This window comes from Thermobia domestica, chromosome 7, assembly GCF_964235325.1.
Source record: "Thermobia domestica chromosome 7, izTheDome1.hap1.1, whole genome shotgun sequence".
NCBI lineage: Eukaryota > Metazoa > Arthropoda > Insecta > Zygentoma > Lepismatidae > Thermobia > Thermobia domestica.
Genome location: NC_137460.1, coordinates 62,880,492 through 62,903,757, shown reverse-complemented (window position 1 = coordinate 62,903,757; position 23,266 = coordinate 62,880,492). Strand labels below are relative to the sequence as shown.

Here is a 23,266-nt window from a genome sequence, read left to right as displayed (position 1 = left end):
AAAACATCTCTCTGGATTTAAAAGCTATTTTGTTGATCCATTAAATAATTCAGGTATTTACCACGTCCAATGCGAATGTGATTTCTCATATATTGGCCAAACGAAACGCAATATTAACACGCGTGTTAAAAACAAGTTAAACAATCAGAAAAGACCAAGAAGAAGGCATGTCGGGTTTGGCGCTTCATTTAAAACAACATTCACACAATATAAAACAGGTTAAGGTAATAGGTTCAGCAAAAACAAAAAAAGGACGGAAAATTAAAGAATCGTTCTTTATTCATAAATACAAACCTGCACTGAATCTTGATACTGGCAACAGTGACGTAACATAGACATCGCGTTCTCTTTGATTCAGTTCATTCCTTTTTCACTCTGCTCTGCTCAATTCAGGATCCATTTTGTACGTTACTTTTATTTAGTGGTATGTATTCCTTGTTTTACTCCTTTTATCTCCTTTCCGCTTTAATCCTTTTCACCTTGTCACTGAGGAAGAAACCAGCTGAGAGTTTCGAAACGTCAAAAAAGTGTTTAAACTTTCCAAGGATTCATTGGTAAGTAGCCAATTTTTTGTTAATTTCCTGTTCACATTTTGTTCACATACACGTGACTCAGCCTGCTGGATTGAAACATAATCCTATTTATAAAAGGCAAAGTCTCAGAGCGTTACGCTAATTCTTAATAGTAAACAGTCGCGCTATTAGATATCGTTATCTGCGCTATCGTTTGTCTGCCTGACGCTACTAGATGTCATTAGCATATAGGAAATCTTCTGATTTAAAACTACTGTGACGATTTAATAGCAACCTAAAAACTGACTAAAAATCAATACAGGGCGAATCAAAAAATCAAGTCAGATTACATATGAATTTTCCTTTCCTTGTTTCATATCCCTGTGTACTGCTGGGTGAATGATGGAATATTCTGATGTAAGACGATGGATTCTCCTAGCTGACAATCGCAGTTACCGAGGTTCAACAGAAGAATTTAACTGAAGACAGGAACAGGGCGTTGTTCACACACATTGCAGAGACAACACTGGTATTGCAATTTAAGAAAACTGACAGTGTCCGCATCAAACCGTGCAGTGGGAGACCGAAGACTGTCACAGATGAAGAGACATCAACACTATGTTAGCTGGTGCATACAAGAGTCTAAGGAACAGCATCCGACGTTTGTCGACGAGATATAGTGTAAGCCAATCGAGTGTATATCGTATTCTACGTAAGGATTAGTATACTTGTAATATCCAAATGTTGTGTACAATTCTGTGAGTGAGCAAGCGACCACATCAATGAGAACCTGGACTTTGCATCAACTGGTTGCTCCATGTCAGGTGTTATTTTACGTTAGTGGGAAAGGAACTTAACAAATAAAACTGAAAGTATTCTAGTGACTGAAATATTCATTGAAGATTGGACAGATCCTTTGAAAATGTAGGAATGGGATAGAATCATGGACGGTATTCTTATGGTGGAGGTTTTTCTAATGCTTCAATAGGACGCTGCTCCTCCTCATTATGCTATATATATGATTGATATTGACTGTGACCCGTAACTCCTTATGTAAAATGATTTCTGACTTACCCTGTATATCTAATCGAATACTATTTGTTTTATATTCACTAAAAAAATAATAAAAGCAATATTACCTTCATGAACTAATTGATGAGCTCGACATATCAACTTCAAGCTATTTAGATGCATAAATTCATGGGTAACTTTAGCCCCAAATAACCAACCTGCACCTCGAGGACTCACGGCCCACGTTTCAACGTCTTCGGGGTCAGACCATACCAAATCACAAAATGCTCCTAGACAGAAAAATACAATTGTTAAAAATTTAAACCAATAGTTATTACACACATCACAAGAAATATTATGTTATACAATTTCACTCTACTGATGACATCTTTACTCTATTATACATAAAGATTTTTTGCGATCATTTCTAACTAGTGCAATCTGTACGACGCTTCTATTAATTGTTCGAGTTCGGTGTTTCAGTTCAAGTCAGTCAAGTCCACTTCTTAAAAAGGGACATGGTTTATGAAAAATCTCAATGAAAGTGAACGCACTCCTTTCTTATTTGTAGGATTCTATGCTGCTTAATCAGTTCAGTCTTTATGTCCGCACATGTAGTTTATCGTGTTATTTTTCCCACTTATATTGAAATGTTTTAGTTGAGAACTCTGGTACCCTCGACGTAGGGTGACCATAAAATTTTCAACTGAAAACGGGACAGGTTCCTCCTTTTTAAAAATTGTGAGAAATGAGGAACAGGTTAGTGTGTAAATTAGTTCCTGTTTACCTTAGCAATACTTAATAGATTTATATTGTAATATAATATATACAAGCTATAAAATATATAGTACGATATTGCTGACTTCATTTCTCTTTTGCCTTTGCTCGAATCATTAACATTACATTGGGTGGGAAGCTGACTCTTGAACTGAAGAATGCCAGAAAGAATTTCTCAGAAAAAACCTATAGGACTTTTAGGCCTACCTTCGTTCTTATCAAAGCCCTTATGTCAGAGCTCCCCTTCCTCTGTCTTTGTTACAGAGCGTGGTCAAGTAATTCGATACTTATGAAAAAGGAAAAACACGTTGAAGTTTGTTCAAAAACAGGAACTGCTAAAACCTTTCGAGCAGTAGTGCGAACTAGATATCATGTTTAATGCGAAATTTCAGTTCAATTCTTGCCTCTTTGTTATTATTAATTATTAATACCTTCACAAGGACTAAAGGTACTGAGTTTGTTATTTACTTCTTTCACTTGCAAAAACGGGACAAATACTTTTTTTTTTTCATCTACTGACGGGACGACCGGGAAACGTCTCTAAAACAGAACTGTCCCGGTCAAAACGGTATGTATGGTCGTCCTACCTCGACGGGCACCAGATGGTGCGGGTATTTACGTCTCTTTTAACTCCCTCAAATAAATAAAATAAATATTTTTAACAATTAAAAGAAGACCAATTTTTAAAAAGTTAGAAGAGACTAAACCGACCACAAAAGCATGAAATAAAAAGTTAGGGAACTACATTAATTTAATCAATCAGTTTTATGATTCAATCTGTGTAAAGCATTCTTTATGCTCTTAAGTAAAAATGACAAAGATAAGCCCGTTATCTCGGCAAGGTGGCTTGGGAACCTCAGGAGGGTGTCTACGGAAGTTTGAGAGTAAACAGGAGAGAACAAGTAGAAGACGTATCAGCAGTTAACGGAAGTGAGAACTTGGATTATCTTTATTACGATGAATGACCGTGCACTATTTCATTCATAACAATCCAAAGAAATTGTCCGATAAAGCAGTAAAGTGATGTCTGTACGTTTGTAAACAATATCAAGAGCAACTATTTCTGATTTCACAATTAGCTGAAATAACCATTCTTCGCACGGGGAGAACAGTTTAGGAGAGTATTTGAACCCCTTGGGATACGAATGTGCATGGGGATGAATCTAAATATTAAATGACATCTAGAGTGTCACTATTCATATAAGGACCCCGAAAACTATCGACTAGACACTAATATCGATCGTTTTCGATCACTTTTATGTCAACTCATTTTTCCCGAGGAAAAACTTGGACTTAAACGGCATCGGAATATCACTATTCATTCCAACGACCCAGAAAACTATGGATTGGACACAAATATCAGTAGTTTTCGATTATGATCCCCATCCCTAGCATTATACCGATGGAAGATGAATTTAAACTTAAACGGTAACGAAGGTGTCACTAATTATCTCAGCAACCCGAAAAACTATGGATTCGACACTTGATAGTTTTCGATATTTTCATGTCACACACTCCCTTCAGCCCCTATAACCATAGGACTTAACCGCCCTCCTTTGTGCCTTCGGTGCAAGTCGTCCCGGATTCAATTCCCGGACCACATCATTTCACAATCATTCAGTTACATTAGTGATCCGTCTCCTTTAGTCTAAAGCAGGGATGCAAATAAGCAACAAAATTTTACTAGCCCCCCCCCCCCAAAAAAAAAAAAAAAACTATTAGCCCACATCGCAGTCTTTACAGTTTGAAATAAATAATAGTGACTCGCCCGCACTGATGAACCACTCGCCCGGGCGAGTGGTTATTTGCATCCTTGGTCTAAAGGGTAGAAAATCACAGGACATTATAATAAACATTTATTTCATTTGGACCTAAACGACATCTTGATTATCACAATTCATCTTAGCGACTACGAAAACTATGACTGAACACTAATATCATTGTTTTCGATTATTTTTACATATAACTCTCCTTATCCCTTTTTCCCCTTGACGAAAATGTGCTAGAAACCTAAGTTAGGTCAGGACCACGCATGTACCACAAATCATCAAATTTGGTGTAGTGGTTTAGGAATTAAAGGTCAAACATCGTTACATTCATTTTTATTTATATAAAATTTCTATTGATAATTCACTGAAAACTTATATGTTACTTTACTCAGTAGCGCTCTAAATTTAACGTAACGTACGGGCAACCGTCAAATTTTAATTATTTATTTGATTTTAGTAAACACTACATAATAAATGTACTAAAATAGAATTTCGTTATCTTAAGCTGAAGTTTATAGCAAACGCGAATATTACACAGTAGTCATGCTCAAAACATTTTTTTTTTTTTCCGAAAAGGGATGTTGCTTAATTTAGGGCATTATCCTCTGAAATTTGAGCACACTTTTGATTGTCATTCCTAAAACTGGCCTGACTCTTCTAGACACTTCACAGACAATAGTCTGAAGTATATTTCTGGTTGGCAAATACAATAGTTTTCACTATTATTTCTACCGTATAAATCAGGATTTCCCAAACGGTGTGTAACGCAGTCTCATAGAATACGTCGTGAAACTTTAGTATTTAAAAATAAATTTTATACCATATAGAAGATCTATAGGTCTGTCCAGAAGGACTATATACGACATATTTTATTTCTACCAAGAGGCCCTTTATAAGAGGTTTGTTCAAGTTTTAAGGTCTATTTTTTCTAGATACTGAGCACATGTAGTTAATCTTAAAATACGCGGGCACTACGAATTTATGACGTAGAAGGCACCGCTGTATAGCACTCGTAGTTCCTACAGGCATTGTTAGAGTAAGAGATTAGGTGCGTTATACTGCAAAGGTCTTTTTGCATGCATCAATGTGTAAAATTCAGTAACGCGTCTGCCATGAAAGGCAACAGTATACAGAAAACATGCAAACACACTGACGAAAGCATAAGGGTAAAATTGCCAACACATTGGTATATTAATCTTCTTTCGCCGGGGCTATGCAGCAAGGGTAAAGAAAGGACCGAGTTAGTACGAAAGATTAAAAATTAAAAAAAAAAAAAAAAAAAAAAAAAAGTTACTGGAACTAGAAATGAAGGACACACTTAGTGACAATAGACAGGCGACAAATACATAGGAGGAAATAAGTATAAACACTAGGTAGGACATAGAGGTGACGAAGAAGCATAAAAGCTAAAGAGCTTGTTTGATGGTCCTCTGCGAGACGTGTTTGTATATCTGCTGGCAAGGCAAGTCAGCTCGAAGCTGAGCATGACTAGGACAATCCACAAGCGTTTCTAACTACTTTGTCTAGCTAAATAGGACGCACTCGATATTGGTCGTAGACACGAAGTAGAAATCCATGTGTTAAGTGTGAATTTCCAATGCAAAGTCGACTTAGCATTCATTCCTTCTGTCGAGATCTTGAACTGGCGATATGAACACCAAGTGCAGATTTGAGTACATATAATTATTGACAGCGTGGTCTCAGTCAAACTCCAAGCAATCATGAAACTGGGCAGTGAATAGTGAACGAAGATCCGTTCTGGGTATTGGGAGACGGGGCTCTCTTCCTTCATGGGCAGCAACGTTTGCTGCACGGTTTGCCTCTTCATTACCAACCAACGTGACTTGAACCCAGGAGTCATACCTCGCATCTCTGGGCTAATATAATCTATGACATGATAGGAGGATTTGCTGGACGAAGAAAGTGTACTTTGCACATCAAGGAAGCTACTCAGAGAACGCTGAGTATCACAACAGATTAAGATTTCGCATATGACGTACAGAGACATAGCGTAAAGTCTGTAAAATTGTAACCAGCTTAGCAGTGAACACTGAAGAAAATACGTATAATTTAAAATCATAAGTACGTGTAAGAAGCGTCAGTGAAAAAGAGTAAAATCTTGAAAATGGTGCAAGAGAGAGAGAGAGAGAGAGAGAGAGAGAGAGAGAGAGAGAGAGAGAGAGAGAGAGAGAGAGAGAGAGAGCAAAACTTTTGTTGTAATTCGTGAGGGCTGGTGCTGAGTTTCATATATTGTGTCAGATTGAAAACAATAGCTGGATGAAGTATTTCGCATGGGGATGTGAGTAAAAAATCTAACTGACATAAAGAAGAAACTTCGACAGGAAGGTCATCCAAGAGCTGCAGAACATTAATTCCAAAAATGCTTGGTAGCATTGGGTCGCGCCTGATAATGTTGACAACGTTCTCCAGTTCCCAATGCAGCATCAGATGATGACGACAAAGAGTTAAAAATGGTTCATTCGCCGCTTAATATATGCCAAGATGATGGATAGTGTTCCGTTGGCGTATCATGGTAAACCTGGTGGATTCATGACAATGTATCCATAGTCCAATCTCAAGCGATTAGGTATCGATCCAGTCGTAGAACAATGCGATCAGAACCCCAAGAAATGTGAACACTTTCAGCAGCGATATTTGAGCTCTCGTAAACGAACTGCCCAGGCAGTTGGTGATCAAACTGAAGGCCTAGAAATCGAATGTTGTCAACAATGGCCTAGATACAGATTTAGATGATAAGTGTAGTGACGTAAGCGACAAAATGGACTAAGTTAGTCTTGTCGATGGAGAAAGTAAATTCAGTGGCCGTTGACTTATGAAAAAAAAAAAAAAAAAAAAGCCTGTTCGGAGTGAACTGTAATTAGTGGCAACAAGATCAGAGACCGCATTCCATGAATGGAGCTAGCATCTGTGCCACAGCACCATTCACTGCACCTGTAAAGGGAGTCACACTTAAGACACAGTCCTATGGAACGCAAGTTTCTTGCAAGAAGCGCTCAGAGAAAATAGATTCTAGTTGAACTCGAAAATGCTGATCTCCAAGAAAGTTGTAGAAAAAAGCCCATACTGCCTTGAACTCCCTAAAGTAGTAGTTGACGTAGAATTCCATAGTGGAGTGGTGTGGTGACCATATTTTGAGACAGTGAAGATATTCTCGCTTACTATGCTCCAGAGGATACTACAGTGACGGCTGCATCTTACGAACATGTCTTCAAGATAGCTCATTCCAGCATTGCAAGCAAAACATAAAAATAAAATCTTTGAGTTTTACGTCCCACGGTTATGCCGGTTAGACTAAAGGAGACGGTGATGATGATTAATGGATGAAATGGTGGAATGAAGAAAGTGGGAGGAAACGGGAGAATCCCGAGAAAACCCACGCACACGGTGTTTGTCCACCACAAAGTTCACTTGGCGGAGGCTGGGATCGAACCCGGAACCCCTAGCACCAGAGGTGAACGCTCTACCACTGAGCCACCGCGGCCCCTGCAAGCAAAACAATCCAAGTAGGTTGCTCATATGGTTTTCCATCACGACAATGTTCCTTCTCATTGGCACTCCTATCTCACGAATTTCTTCGTAACAACAACGTCGAAGTGATGTCTTATGCTCTCTACTTACCAAACCTACCGACAATGAAGGACACTCTCCATGGATATTCATTTTCTAGTGTACGGGATTTTCTAATAGTTAAAAAACACCCCTAAAAAAGCATTCTTAGTGCCCATGTAATCATGGCGTCGACGTTACGAAAAATGTATACGTCTGAAAGGAGACCACGTTGAGAAGTGACAAGTTTTAACTTCCTGGGGTAAGTAGTTGGTGAAAGAAAGAAAGAAAAAAAGAAAAGTTGGTAGGTAGGAAGGAAGGAAGGAAGGAAGAAAATCGAAAGAAAAAAGAATAATAATAATAATAATAATAATAATAATAATAATAATAATAATAATAATAATAATAATAATAATAATAATAATAATGATAAAAGAGGAATTCGAACTTGAACGCGTTTCGTACCAAGTTAATCAATTTTGAGACAGACTGTATAGTCAATGCCCGTAAGGGGCTAAATTCTATATGGAAACTTAGGGTCACTACTACACAGACATTTATATTTTTATACTATTATAATTTATATTATTATTTACTTTAAAATAATTGAATAAGTGTATCGTGGTGTCGTGAAAGTTCAGCAAAGTGTATCGTCAGTAAAAGGCTGGGAACCACGTCATTGTCAAAGTCATAAGCATGGCTACTTTATTTACCCATAATACAACTATACTTCTTCCGTTATTCTCATACAGTTCCATTACAAGTCATCATAAGATGTTAAATCAATCCAATGCAGTTAGATCAATCAGTAGTCCACGAAATTATTTTGTCGGACCGCATTAGCGGGTGGTCTGCTTTGTCCGATACCACGATCACTCAACCATGAATTCTGCTACGTCCCATAATAGTGTGCCCGTTTCAAAGATTAGAGATACGAGTATATTCAGCAATTGTCTCGATGTATTTGCAATATCAGCATCGGTGTACCCATTGCAAAAAAAGATTACTGTGACAACCACTTTCCCAAATTTCAACCCACACCATGACCCTTCCGGCACCATATTTCACCTTAGAATGGGGAAGTTGTGGTAAACTGTGGTCTGTCAACAGCTATCTGAGAATTGGCTAAATCGGCTTCTACTGGAGAATGCAACATGAGTCAAAGTATTACTGAGACACCTGATCCTTTCCCGGAAGATAGAAATTGCCAGACATATTCTTCAGGAAAAGGAAAATTTATCTGAACTTTCTTCTGATGTAACTATCACTCTAGATTCAAAAAGAAGTTAGTAAATCAGTCTTGGTTATCTGTGAGTGAAGAATATCCCAATTTGAGTACACAAGCTTTAACACTGACTTTTCAACTATGTATTTATGTGAAACAATTTCCTCTGCTGTCTGCAATTAAGGCAAAAGGCAGGAACGGAAAAGAATTTAAAGCAGCCGTACGTCTTACAGTTTCAACATAGGGTCCACGAATGAACAAAATTTTTAGCAAGTAAACTGCAGCAAATGTCGCACCATAAAAATAACTTTTCAGAGAAAATAACTTAATTATGTGGCTGTAAAATTTCAAACCCAAAAGTAAAATGCAGTTGTGAACAAAATTTGTAATATTTAAATTCATTATTTTAAAAATAAATACCAGAATTAAACATTTAAATAAGGTATGGTACTTTCTACTTTGCCAGTCCTCAACTTTTCTCAGTCTTTTGCCGGCCTGCAAGCATCAAAAAATTGAAAATCACTAATCCAATGGATTACATACATTACCTTACACATAACACCAATATTACGTATTAAAAAAAAAAAAAAAGCCGCGTAGTCATCAAAATCTGGGAAAGATAAATAAAATTAACATCTGTTCAGTTAAAAGGAACAATTTCACATACCTTTATGTGGTATTTCTTGATTCCTTTCTATAACACGTATCTGATCAAGAGTTGTAATATCAGGAGAAAGGCCACCATGAACGCAGAGCACTTGTTCATCTATGAGCTTAAAATTACAAATAACAATAAAAATTACAATAAATATGCAATAATGATTTCTTCGTATATATACATTATAGTTTTAATGCAATTTGTATTTTAAAATACTGGGACATCATTACATGAAGCAAAGTACTTAACGAAACTCAAGCAATTATTTTTACGAATGCTAAAAGTATTTCGATTTGTCACAAAATATTATAAACAATTTTTCTCTGGCAACTAAAGGTTTACAATAACGTAAACAGCACTATGTGCTAATACTTTTTTTCTTCCTTTTTGAACTTCATTGTTTTGTGGAATAGTTTCTATGTAAACTTCTCATTTATATATTTCCCACGACTGAACACGTGCAAGTATACACTAACAAAGGCATATTTTAACGGAAAACATCTTTATGAGTATAGTGTTTCGGTTTACTACATTTTGCTTCAAAACATGGAACTTTAAATAAAGTTTTAAAATGATTTTTTTTTAACTTGACGTCACGATTATGCTCTATAGGGTAAAGGAGACGAATGGTTGATGAAAGTAAATACTTATGTCAGAATTGGTAGAATGAGAATATGTGAGGAAACAAGAGAACCCCGAGAAACGTACGGACACGATGTTGAGTTGAATTGATTTTGATTTTAACGTGCCGTTCAGCAGCGAGGCTATATGAGACGTGGACCTACTGATTAACGTGGAATCGGAACCACATGAGCTCCCGCCGGGAATCGAACCCGGGCCTCCCACGCCAAAGGCGCATACGCTAACCGCTTAGCCACGGAGGAGCTCTACGGACACGATGTTGTTTACCATAAACTCATTTATTGTTACATATTTCATCTTATACTTTTGCTTTTGTTTTTCTTTTCTTCTTTTCATTTAGCAGCACTTTTGTTCATTTGAACACTGTTCGTTTTAGTCTGTTCTTTTAATGTTGGAGTCCTGAGCAACCGCGGCAATCGTGACGGGGACATATAGCCTCGATGCTGAGGTCCCCATTGATCCCCCCTACTCACTCACACACTCACTCACTCTAACACTAAGCCACCGTGTCATCCTACAATGATTTATTTTCCTTTCAAATATTCATTCTCAAACTTATAAATACTTATGATTATAGAAATATTTGTCATTAATAATATTCTGGTTAATAACATTCTGCTTATATCTATACAGTATACCTGTGCTATGTTTGTAGCATAGCATGTTGAATTAGTGTGTCTGAAATTAGGCTTTCACATTAATTAATGTATGTCAGATAATAAAAAGATTAACACAGAAGCAAACAAATACATAATAAAAAAAAATTAAGTTACAAATTATGGTCACTATACTAATTATCTGATCGTGCTATGCTGTAATTAAAATACTGTCATATTATTCATAAAGTTATATTGATCGAGTTTAAACGAAAAATCATTTACAAAGAAAATTAAACGTGATATTGCACATTTCAAAGTTCACGTTTCAAATTACAGAAAGACGTAATACTAACATAAATTAAAGTTTACAGGAAAACAAAATGTTACTTACAGCAGCTATCGTAAGGAGATCAAAGACTCTACAGCAATACCGCCATGCATTTGCATTACCATATTTATTTTGACACTCATCTGTAAAGAAAGAAAAAGCCAATTTTGAATTTCAAAAGCTTGTATTCTACACCAACACGTATGTAAAATAAAGAACTTATAATATATTTAACAGATGTGACAACATAATACAACATTAAAATTATATGTAGAAAAGTGATGTTTTACATGAATGAGGTAAGAAAAAACAGATAAAACACGCAGCGATGACGTGGTAGTGGATCGTGTGCAAAGCTTTGTTTGGATTGAAGTTTACAGTCCCTTTCAGCAGCGAGTAGGGTTGCCAACTGGTCGGTATTTCACCACCCTGGCCGGAAATATTGCTGTTATTTTCTTTAAGGCCGGAGACCGGTACGAACTTTTTACCAGTTCCTTTATAACCGGTATTTTGAAATCTGTAATCCAGAATAAAAAATCGAACTTCAAAATCCTTCAATGTTGAAGTTTGTAGTTGAAGTATAAGTTTAAAGAGTAAATTTCTTTTTGTAAATCCAAAATTGTCATTTAAGGATTAATATACTTTCATTTATCAGTTTTGATAATTTTAAAGAAGTGGCAGTTACTGACAAATACAATAAAAAAATTATCAATCCGACTTTAGTTTCTCATTTTTAGCACAATGCACCTATTAAGCTTATAAGTGACAATAACTCCACTTTGCCACGGTGGGATGGGGTGGGAGGGGCTTGCGTACTCTAATGATCCCAAAAACTATGCCGGAGATAGCTTCGCTATCAGAGGGCTTCCCATGCCGGACAGGTCTTTAGGGGTAGGAGTTAGACGGAGAGAGAATTATGGTAGTGGGCAGTAGCTCTACCATTACCACACGGTAGCTGAAGATGATTGACATCGGCAAGGCTTAGATGTGGACAAAAACAGGCAGAGGCAGGATGTCCTCTATGACTTTCACTGCGAGGTGGAAGGACCACCACTTTACTCAGTCCCTAGAAAACAACATGGAAAGAGAAATAAGAGAATGTAATATTAGGGAATACGACACTACTGTTACACAGAGGGTCGTCCCCGGCAGTGGAGGGAAACAGCAGGGCCTCCTCGGTTGTCATCAAACGAAACCCCTGCAGGATAGGAACCTGGAATGTGCGATCGCTGTTAGTGTAGAGAACTGGAAAACCTGAAGAAAGAAATGGAACACATGAAGATAGATATCTTGGGAATTAGCGAAGTTAGATGGCCTGATGGAGGAGACATGTGGAGCGGAGGCTTCAGAATGATTTACTCAGGAGCTGTAAACGGTACAGCAGGAGTCGGTTTTGTCTTGAATAAGAAGATAGGACAAAGTTATAGGCAGTTGGAAATACAATGAAAAGATAATAATGTTGAAGATAGCAACCGAACCGAGAAATATGACGATAACCCAAGTACATATGCCTACATCAAGCTACACGGATGAGGAAGTAGAAGAAACATATGAGCAAATAGAAGTATTGATGAAAGTTGAAGACCAGGACAATTTAATCATCATGGGTGACTGGAACGCAGTAGTCAGCGAAGGCAAAGAAGAGAATGTAACTAGGAATTTCGGCCTAGGAGAAAGGAATGCGAGAGGTACACGATTAATTGAGTTCTGCAAAAGCCATAATCTGACTGTAACAAACACCCTCTTCGAACAACCACTAAGAAGAAGATACACATGGACAACACCAGTAGACAAAGAAATATATCGAATACACTATATACTGGTCCGACAGCATTTAGAAATCAAGTGAAGAACAGTAAGAGTTACCCAGGAGCAGACGTTGACTCAGACCATAATTTAGTTTTGATGAAGAGCGAACTCCGACTAAAGAAGAAACGAGAAACAAAAATGGAACACAATCAAGCTAAGAAGAGATGAAAACATGAACAGGGAATTTGGAAATGCGGCATACAATGAGACGTCTACGGTAGCTTTAGCAGGTGATGACATCGACTCGAAATGGGAAGCCATGAAAGTAACGACTACAAAAGCTGCCGACGAGCACATAGGAAGAGAAACGAGAACCCAATATAAACCCTGGATAACAGCAGAAATATTGGAAATGATGGAGCAAAGAAGACAGTTCAAAATAACAAAGAGGAGGAATACAGAAGGTGCAGAAATCACAACAGAGAAGTGAAGGTGGTCAGAGAAAACTGGATAAACAATTTATGCAAAGAAATTGAGCAAAATGTAGTCAAAGGCAATACAGAAACGGTATATAGAAAGGTTAGAAAACAGTTCGATGAGAAAAAGAAACGCACAGACATTATCATAGACAAGGACGGAACAAGGCTAATAGAAGAGGAGTAGATAACAAGAAGATGGAAGGAATACATTGAAGAACTCTACAAAGGAGACAGAGTGAACGTAGAAGAGATACAGAGGGAACAAGACGTCGACGAAAATGAATTAGGACCATCAATTTTACAGTGCGAATTTGACAATGCTTTGGAAAAAATGCAACATGGTAAAGCCCCAGGAATAGATCAAACACCAACGGAAAAATGATTAAGAATCTCGAAATAGCAACAAAGAAGAAACTATTTAATCTTATAAATGAAATGTACATCTCGGGAAAAATACCAAGAGACTTCGAGAAAAGCATATTGGTACTTATCCCAAAGAGAAAAGGCGCACGGAAATGCGAAGAACACACAACGTTACGTTTGTTTTCCCATGCATCAAAAATACTGTGCAAAATTATCGCACAACGAATAGAGGGGAAGATCAAAGAACGGTTATCGGAGGACCAGTTTGGATTCAGGAGGAAAAGAGGAACATCAATACTGATTTTACGGTTGATCATGGAACGGCACATCAGAATAAACAAATCAATTGTGATGGCATTTGAAAAGTGGTGTTGGCGCAGAATGCTGCGCATATCACGGACCGAAAGGAAAAGGAATGAAGACGTACTAAAGGAAGCTAATGAAGGACGACAGATCATGAAGATAATAGAAAAAAGAAGAAACAGCATGCTTGGCCATCTTATTCGACACTCCGATTGGAACACTGTGCTGATAGAGGAAAAGGCAGAAAGAACACCAGGAAGAGGAAGACCAAGGATGGAATATCCAGATGCAGTTACGAAGAAGAGGCCTTATCAAAGTATAAAACAGCTCTCCCAAGCGAGAGAAAAGTTTTAAAATTTCCATGTTGCCCACAAACCTATGGTTGATGTGAACAAGACTAAGCAGAATACAGATGCTAATGCACTTTTGTCCACGACAGTACATTTCCTTCTCATGGATGGGTCCGAACAGAGATGCTTAACACTTAGGTGTATATCATAGGGAATTTTCAGGGGTGCCGGCAATTTTATTTTTCAGAGTTGGCAAACCTTAGCAGCAAGGCTATATGAGAAGTAAAGTTACAGCTTAAGGTGAGATCTGAACCACATGAGCTCCAATCGGCAATCGAATCGGCCGTCTTCCACGGCGCGTTCGCTGTCCATATGGGCACAGCAACGAGAGAGCTCCGAGTGTGCAACGGCTATACCACGGGATGACCGACATTTTGCCAACATGGTTGTAAGTGACCGTAGAGTGCCGTCTATAGTGCTGGGTCGAAGCTATCGCACAGTAACGGGAATAGACTTATTGGCAACTTATAATGGGAGTGTGAATACAATTAGTGGTGTGCTGAATGTAAGACAGTGGTGTTTTCGAACAAGTCATGCTCTAACCTGTAGAGGCGGCCTTTGTTCTTGCGGGGCCCTGGGCGAGTTGGCGCCGTGGAGCCCTGCTATTTGGATTGGGGACACTCGCGCAACCATATTTTCTAAGCTTTTGCGTAAAACAAATTGCTGTTGTAAGATGAATTAAAGTACATACTGCTCTAAAATAAAACACAGGAAACTAGAATGTTTACTTTAAAAAAACAGCTTGCGACGTTTCAGTTGACTGAATTCTTCTATCAAAGCGCTATACTCTAAAGAAGAAGCCACGTCGTTTTCGATGGAGAGAAGGGCGAGAGCAGTCAGTCTCTGTTGGGACATTGTGCTCCTGAAGTATATTTTTATGAGTTTTAGTATTAAAAAGCTCTTCTCTGCAGATGTAACGGTAACCGGTATTGTTCATAGTATTCGTAAAGCAATGTCTACATTAGGGTAGATTCCCTCCAATTGTTTTCACTTATATATTTAAGCACTGATAGTAGGTTATTTTCGCCATCAAAGGCTCAAGAGAACATTTTCAATTCTTTAAACAGTTCCAGTTCATCTATGCCACTTTCTTCTTCGGCAGTTAATGTTTGTTCTAAGTTCTTGCAGCACTTCATAAGGTCTTCGTCGCTCATGTCAGTCACATTTTTAACCTGGTATAGAAAACCAAATGTGTGTTCATGTTTCTTCAGAGCTTCGAATCGTAGTTCAGCTTGGTCGGATCATATCAATAATTACATAGAAATATTCTATTTTGAAGCAGTCTTCTGCACAAAGCTCTCGGTCCTCGTCCTCAGCTTTGTTAGAGAATTGTTTTCTTTCTTTTTCTGACAATCTTGAAAATGGTTTCCATTCTCACTTCTGCGACTTCTCTCGCTGTTAGCAGCGTTGTCTGAAAGCCACTTTCCTGGTAGTCTTCAAGCCATTTCAGAAACACTTTCAAGTGCTTCCTTGTCACATCAAAGTTCATTTTCTCATCTTGACACACTTTACTGATGACAAATTCGGAAGTTGTTATTTTTGTTTGTAGTGACTGGCACTCACTGACCAATACACAGTCTGCACTTCTTTCAGACAAACTTTGCAGTGCATCGTACACATTGTTAAGCTGGTACGACTGCTTAGACGGATTCTACTTTGCATTCTCATCTTGTTTCCGAGAAAGGTTTCAAAGAAATTTTGACATGTTCCTTAAGAACAGACTATCTTTCACTTGAGCCAGAAAAAAGTGCGTACAATCTTTGTAGAATTCCAAAGGACGACTGTACGTGTTCAGGAACTTTCCACGTCTCCCACTACCAAGTTTCAATTGTGAATTCCACATAGTTTAAAAAATAAACGAGATTTACATTAGAATTCTTTGCACGCCGCTTTTTTTTCTCCACGCACATTTGCGCCTTTGCAACGAATAGTCCCAGTTGTTCAATTTCGGTGAGAACTACTATAAAGCCCACAAAATGCTCCTGTGGTTTTGTTAAAACGCAGTTATCAGTAAAAGCTGTTAAACACTAGCGATATCTTTCCCCTGATTGAAAAGTACTTACTCTTCATCACTTTCTTCATAATTTCAGCTTTGACGTTGGTTGCAAGCAGTTGTGTAAGTTCATCTGTTATTATTTCCAAGGTAATTGTCCTGAAATTCCTTGTTTATCGCTTGTTGCAAATGATCTCGCAGGGTTGAACCAAATAAAGCTATCAACTTGACTAAGTCCAAAAAATTACTATTGGAATTTGAATCCAGTTTCTCTTTGCATGCTAAATACTGCACGATTGTGAGCAACCTTGCCAAACTTTCTTTCCAGCGCTACTTTTCTGCTTCAATTTGAGTCTGAGGCATGGTGTCGATAGTTGTTGCGAGTGTTAAGTCCTTTTTCCAAATCTAACCATTTCAATACACTTTGAGGGGCTTGCTCGTTTCGTAAGATTTCACATTATCACCAAGATACTTCCAATCATTCATTCCCCTATAAGAACCGAAACTTGTACTTACACAAGAAAACAAACGACATGCAAAACAGTAAACATTGACATCTTTTGCTTTGGAATAAATCATCCAACACCTGTCTTGATTCTCACCACTTCTTAAAATTCTAATATAGTGAAATTCGCTAAAACGCCGTCCATTTTCATTCACGGAAAACACATCTACTTTCGCTTGAATAGTGTCCTTACACACTCATTATCACTAGAGACATGATTTTTTGGTGACACGCGAAAACGCGAAATGTATCAGTGTTGTGTACTTAAATATATATATATATATATATATATATATATATATATTCACTACTTGTTAGCCTATATAACGCTAGCGATTAAACGCGAAATTTTGTCGAATTAGCGAAAGCTGCAACAAGTCTCGATATTCCACGAAATTACGCAAAAGTGACAATTTTTCGACACTTTTACGATTCATTTATTACCATTATTTTTTCCTTCTGCATACTTGACCGTGAGTAAACGCTTACTTAGTGGTGAAAACTTATACGTGTTTTCTTTGTACGCGTTGATTTTGTTTAGCGTGAAAATGTGTGAAAATCACGTGATATGTATTTGCATTCATAGATCCTTCATGGCCACATGGCTAGAGCTCGTTTTTGACGCGCGTGATCGCAGGTTCAAACACTACTGGGAGCTTAAGCCTCGGTTACAAACCCGAGTAGTGGTTCGGAGCCCACTTTAAACCAGTACGTCCCGTCCTATATAGCCACGTTGCTGACAAAGGACGTTAAAATCTAATCTAGCAACCAATCAAAATTATTTCCATTCAAACGTTTTGATTACTGTTTTATTTTAATCTTTGCCCTGCTCACACTATTTCAGCTTTCTACATCTCACGAAATTATCACAACAGATTTTTTTTTTTTTTTTTTTTTTTTATTATTATTTTTATGGTGCAAATAGTACTTTTAAAATTTTGTTCCTTGTACTTCATATGGTGGGCCAGTTATCTAGAGCTTTACAACTTCCAACTTTTTATTCAATGAGGATGCTTAATGTTATTTCTTAAAACCTCTCAAATATTGTTTAATATAGTCATGCATGAGCTCATGACATGATGACTGATTAGTGGAAATTGAGGTGAAATAAAAGGTAACTAATTGTAATTGCCAGGGAAACTAGTGTTCTTACATTGAATTTTTATTCAACGACTTTATCCTGCTTTACGCATATTTTTATAACGAAATTACGAATTCTTATTTACCACAAAATCGTGTGTCTACTTATGACTCATTTTGTGTGGCCATAATCCTGTGTCATTCTCCACATTTCCATTAGACCTTCACGAACACTTTCATTTGTTGGTGACTCCGCTGGTGGGTGAGAAATTGCGGATGAGGGCGAACGCGATGATTCCACAAACTGTAGTACTGGCTGTAGTACCTCAACGCTGCTGCTGGGTCCCACTTCTACTTCAACTGCCATTGTATATTCATACTCAGTTTTACCAACAGATTCACACACTAACCCTTTTTCTTTAACTTGATTTTCAGTTTCTAAATATTTGGACAATGATCCACGAAGTTGTTCTTCTAGCTCCCTTCTTCTTTTATTATTATTTTTTCTTTCTTTTGGTACTTCCTGATTCAAATTTTCTACCGACATCCCGATCACGCGTAACACACAATAAACCAAAATATCTAAGAACTTTCAGGCTTCACGTGACATTCCAATTAAAATATCCAAACCGAAACGCTTAGGAGTTTTTTAACCAATAATTAAACCAAAAGTTTTTCTTGTAATCTGCCTTCACATCACTATTGCCTACCTTTAGATCGAAGAAAAAATAATTATACACCACTAACGAACACAGCATTTGCTAATTTTCAACTCGCACGTACGTTTCGCATGGTAGATGTTTACTAAAATACTAAAGCTGTACAGGTTGACAAGTCTGTTGTTATAAATCTCAATAAAACATTCTACAAATGGATACTATCTAATACACAAAGACAAACTGCTCGCTTAGAATATTGATCTATATACTCTTTGTAAGCTTATCAGATAATTTCTAAACAGTTTTAGTTTAGGCTGTGCAAAATAACTTAAATGTTAGTGCCATTTAGGATTATTAGTACATATTATTTCTAGTATGCTTATTAAGTTTGTGTTATATTTTATATATTTTCTCTCATATATACTTTTTTTAAATTAAAATATGCAATGTTGCAAATACTTGAGTTAATGTGCGGGGCCCTTCTCTGCACAAGACCCCAGGCAACGGCCCGTTTCGCCCGCCCCAAAAGCCGCCTCTGCTAACCTGTCCTAGAGTGATGCCCACATATGCGTTAGATACTATCGTGGTGAGCGCAATTTGTCAACATGCACTGTCAAGCATCATAGCAGCTGGTAGGTACGATGATAGGCGGTATTAAGTTGATCACGCCATTTCGATTGCTAAGCACTGAAGATAACCTTACCAGTGACTACTACATTAAAGAAGTTTGAGAGGTCAACGCCATACCGTTTCTTCACAAATCTGGATGCCGACTGCTACATTAGGGGAAAATGAAATGAAATTTTGAGTTTTACGTCCCACGGTTATGCCGGTTAGGCTAAAGGAGACGGTGATAATGAGTAATGAATGAAATGGTGGAATGAAGAAAGTGGGAGGAAACGGGAGAACCCCGAGAAAACCCACGCACACGGTGCTTGCTACATTAGGGGAATTTCTAGAGGTCAGTGTCATATCCTTCGTTCACAACTCCGCAACTCTACATTTCAACACGATGCCCGGTCACGTTCATTCTAGAATGTGCAAGTTTTATCTGCAGATAGATGCAGGTGAAGATATTATCTTTCCTTCAGACGCTGAATCGATCCCAAGAAAACCGCTTGTCGTTATATATTTCCATTTTAGTATTATGGCAACCAACGTTGAATCTGAAACATGTTAATTTCTACCATTTCCAATTTGAATAGAGTTAACGCAGGAAATGAAACCTACTCTTGGGACGCTGAATCAACTCCAAAGTACCATTCTCATTATATCTTACCGTTTTAGTTCTATGGCGATCGTCATTGTAACTGGAAATCGTTAATTTCTACCATTTTCGGTTTAACTATAAGGCTAACGGGTATACGGAAACTATCGTTGAGACGCTGAATCGATTATCTCTTACCGTTTTTGCTCTGCGAAGATTAATATTGAAACCAGAAGTAATACTAAATTTCAACCACTTCCAGTTTTTGTGGAGAGATGTGGGTCAAGATATTATCTTTTCTTCAAACGCTGAATCAATTAAAAAAACTTACCGCTATCTCTTACCGGTTTGTTCTATGGCGACTAACATAGAATCCGATTTTTTTTTTTATTTTTACCAATTCCGGTTTCAATAGAGAGTTAGCGGATGATTCGGAACCTATTCCTGAAGCGTGAACTCCAAGAAACCGCTTCTCGATAACTCGGTAACTCTAGTACTTGTTAATAGATGGATATATCCATTCTACAAGACTTTCGGTACTTGTGCATAGAATAGTTTAAGTATAATAAATGTTTATTTTTTTTTACTCATCTATAGCCACCATTCCCGACAGACAGGTCCATGATTCAGGAAAGCGATGCCAACTTTATAAAGTCGAAAGGAATAAGATCCTTGATTTAAAAAATATCATTTTGATTTACTTATATTCACATCAATCAAATATATAAAGTAATTAAAACTCACTTACCATAAAATCCATATACTTGGGTTATTTGCCGAGATTCATGATTTCCCCGTAACAACGTAATACGGTCTGGCCACTTTGCTTTGAGTGTTAATAGCCGTGTGAAAGTCTCCAAGCTGTAGTATCCCCTGTCGACGAAATCCCCCATGAAAATGTAGTTCGTATCAGGCACTTGACCTCCAGTGCGGAAGAGCTCTTCTAAATCATAGAACTGAAAAAAAAAAAATCATTTTATTATGCAAGGCAGCCCATTTTAAAATAATTTTATTAAGTGTTAAAAGAATGGAAAGGATTTATTCATTCAATTATGATAAATCTCAAGTTTCGACAACTGCTGTTGTCTTCACCTGATCAAAAAGTCTTCCGAGCTCAGATATATGATGTCCTCTTGCTACAGTTTTGGAATATTTCCACTTACTTTAAATTTAATAGATCCTATCTTACAAAACAATCAATAACACACAAACTTTGAGAAATGACAAGTGATGTATTTGTAAGTGTGAATCATGAGCAGACAGGATGTTCAGCGATCATGATTTTGAAAAAAAAAAAAATCTTTTATGTCCCACGAATATGCCGGCTAGGCTACGCTAAAGAAGACGGTGATGATGAGAAATGAACCAAATAGTGAAATGAAGAAAATGGGAGGAAACGGGAGAACACCCACGCACACGGTGTTTGTCCACCACAAAGCTTACTTGGTCCGAGATAGAATCGAACAAAGGACCCCATACACCAGTGGTGAATGTCACTGAGCCTCTGCGGCCCATCGTGTTTTTGAAATCCCCGCATAATTCCTGCTTTTTTCCGTACATTTTACGATTTGACTCTGTGTACTTATTTTGATTTCTAGTAAGATCAGTCTTGCAATTTTAAATTTGTGCTATCATTTTACCCTACATTTTTTTAAAAATCTTCAATTTGCTCTTGTATTTCCCGAGTAGCTTCGTCCAACAGTTTTCACTTTTTTCTTTCTTCTACCTCTTTGATTGCTCTAGTCTGCTGCTTCTTCTCCAAAATTTTTTGTTCTTATTCATTCAAGATATGCAGTTTTTCAAGGGCCTTTTTGTAGCATGCTTGCTGGAATCATTCTCTGCGATACACATTTTTCCCCTACATTGTTTACTGCTTCAATAATATAGTGTTATCAAAGAGCGTTCCTTTTGGTTCGAAACCAAACATTCTTTGTTAATCGACAATCCACGCACAAGACTGGCATTGCCATATGGCAGTATCAACAACAATTGAACAAAATTGAAAAGGTTTTCAAAATTAATTTTATCGTTGAATGTATCTAGCCAGAATATGTTTCAAATATATTCTTTCCTAATAAATGATTTTACAGCTTCTTTAACTTCAGGCTTCGAACACAGTGCTTTATATTCTCGTAAGACTTTATTAGCTACAGAACCTCGCATTTTATTATTTTTAACAAAGATATCCAAGCAAAAACTTACTTTTTTTATTAAGCATTAGGAGCGGATCATATATGTTCTGGATTTAGACCCGTATAATTCCGGTTTCATAACGAAATTCCCGTACTCTGAGCACCCTGGCAGAAAGTACTGGCATGCACAAAAATATATGTTATCATTAGTATTATTCGGTCCAAAAGCTTATAGAAAAATTAAGATACAATATATCCAGTTTTGTATATATATATATATATATATATATATACAGGGTGACCGCGTGACTGTGTTACAAAATTTAAGGGATGATTCCTGACACGAAAACAAGAAAAAAAGTTCAAATAAACTTTTGTCCAACGTACATAATTTCGGAGCTACAAGGTGCCGAAAGCGTGGGAAACTGACATTCAAAGCTCTATAGCTCGACTATGGTGAATGATAGAGCTAATGCGGCATAATCACGTCAAAGACACCGAAGCTGCTGTATTCAAAAATGCTTAGGTCGAGATCGTGCAATTCCCCAAAGGAGCGTAGGGATTCCCCAAAGGAGCGTAGGGATTCCCGGATAATCTGTCAAGAAAGATGGGTCGAAAAGGATGCGGATGAATAGCTGTCCCAACTGCTAGCAATAATGCGTCTGTACTAAGTCGATATCTCGCACAAGCACAAAATGGCGAACAGTTTTATACGTGCCATGTGTGGTTGCATAACGCGCACTAAATAAGAATGGGAAACATGAAAGGAAAATGTGAATAATTTAGTACAAATGTTAAATACATGATATTACGCTGTCCTATCATTGAACATACGCATTTAATAAAAGGCAATAGTCATGAAACGTTCTAAAATGTTGTAAAAGGATCACACTATTAGTCTTTCTTCCATGTATTGTTGTCATTGAAAACAAATAAACAAAACTGAGCGAAACAACCATAATGCAAAAGAGGTTGTTTCCTAAAAACAAAAGTCACAAGAATGGGAATAATGTCTTCAATCAACATTTTACAGCAGGATTGAATGCAGCCAAGAACATCATCAATTACCTGTAAACGAGACAAATCTCCCAATTATCCTACAATAGGTGATGGACATGGCGTCCCTCTACTTCAACACAGGCGTTACAGCGTCGCAGTAAGTTCTGATGCATCCGCTGTAACAACCCAGGATCTGTTCTTATAGTATCACAGACAGCGAGTATTCGTGCTAAGTTCTTCTGCGTTGTCTATAGACGTTTCATAGACAAGTGTTTTGACATGACCCCACAAGAAAAAATTAAGTGGATGCAAATCTGGGGAACGTGCATGCCAATTACAAGGACCGCCTCTTCCAATCC

At 37.5% G+C, this 23,266-nt stretch overlaps 1 protein-coding gene across 1 annotated transcript in view; it reads right to left on the bottom strand.

The window, feature by feature from the left end:
* PpV (Protein phosphatase V) overlaps positions 1–23,266 on the bottom strand; it is a 52,385-nt gene that overhangs the window by 18,775 nt on the left and 10,344 nt on the right. The window contains exons 3-6 of the mRNA XM_081764787.1: positions 20,525–20,732; positions 11,152–11,231; positions 9,529–9,634; positions 1,652–1,813 (exon numbers count right to left, since the gene is read on the bottom strand). Of these exons, the coding sequence (XP_081620913.1) occupies positions 1,652–1,813; positions 9,529–9,634; positions 11,152–11,231; positions 20,525–20,732 (556 nt within the window). The remainder of the gene's footprint in view (positions 1–1,651; positions 1,814–9,528; positions 9,635–11,151; positions 11,232–20,524; positions 20,733–23,266) is intronic.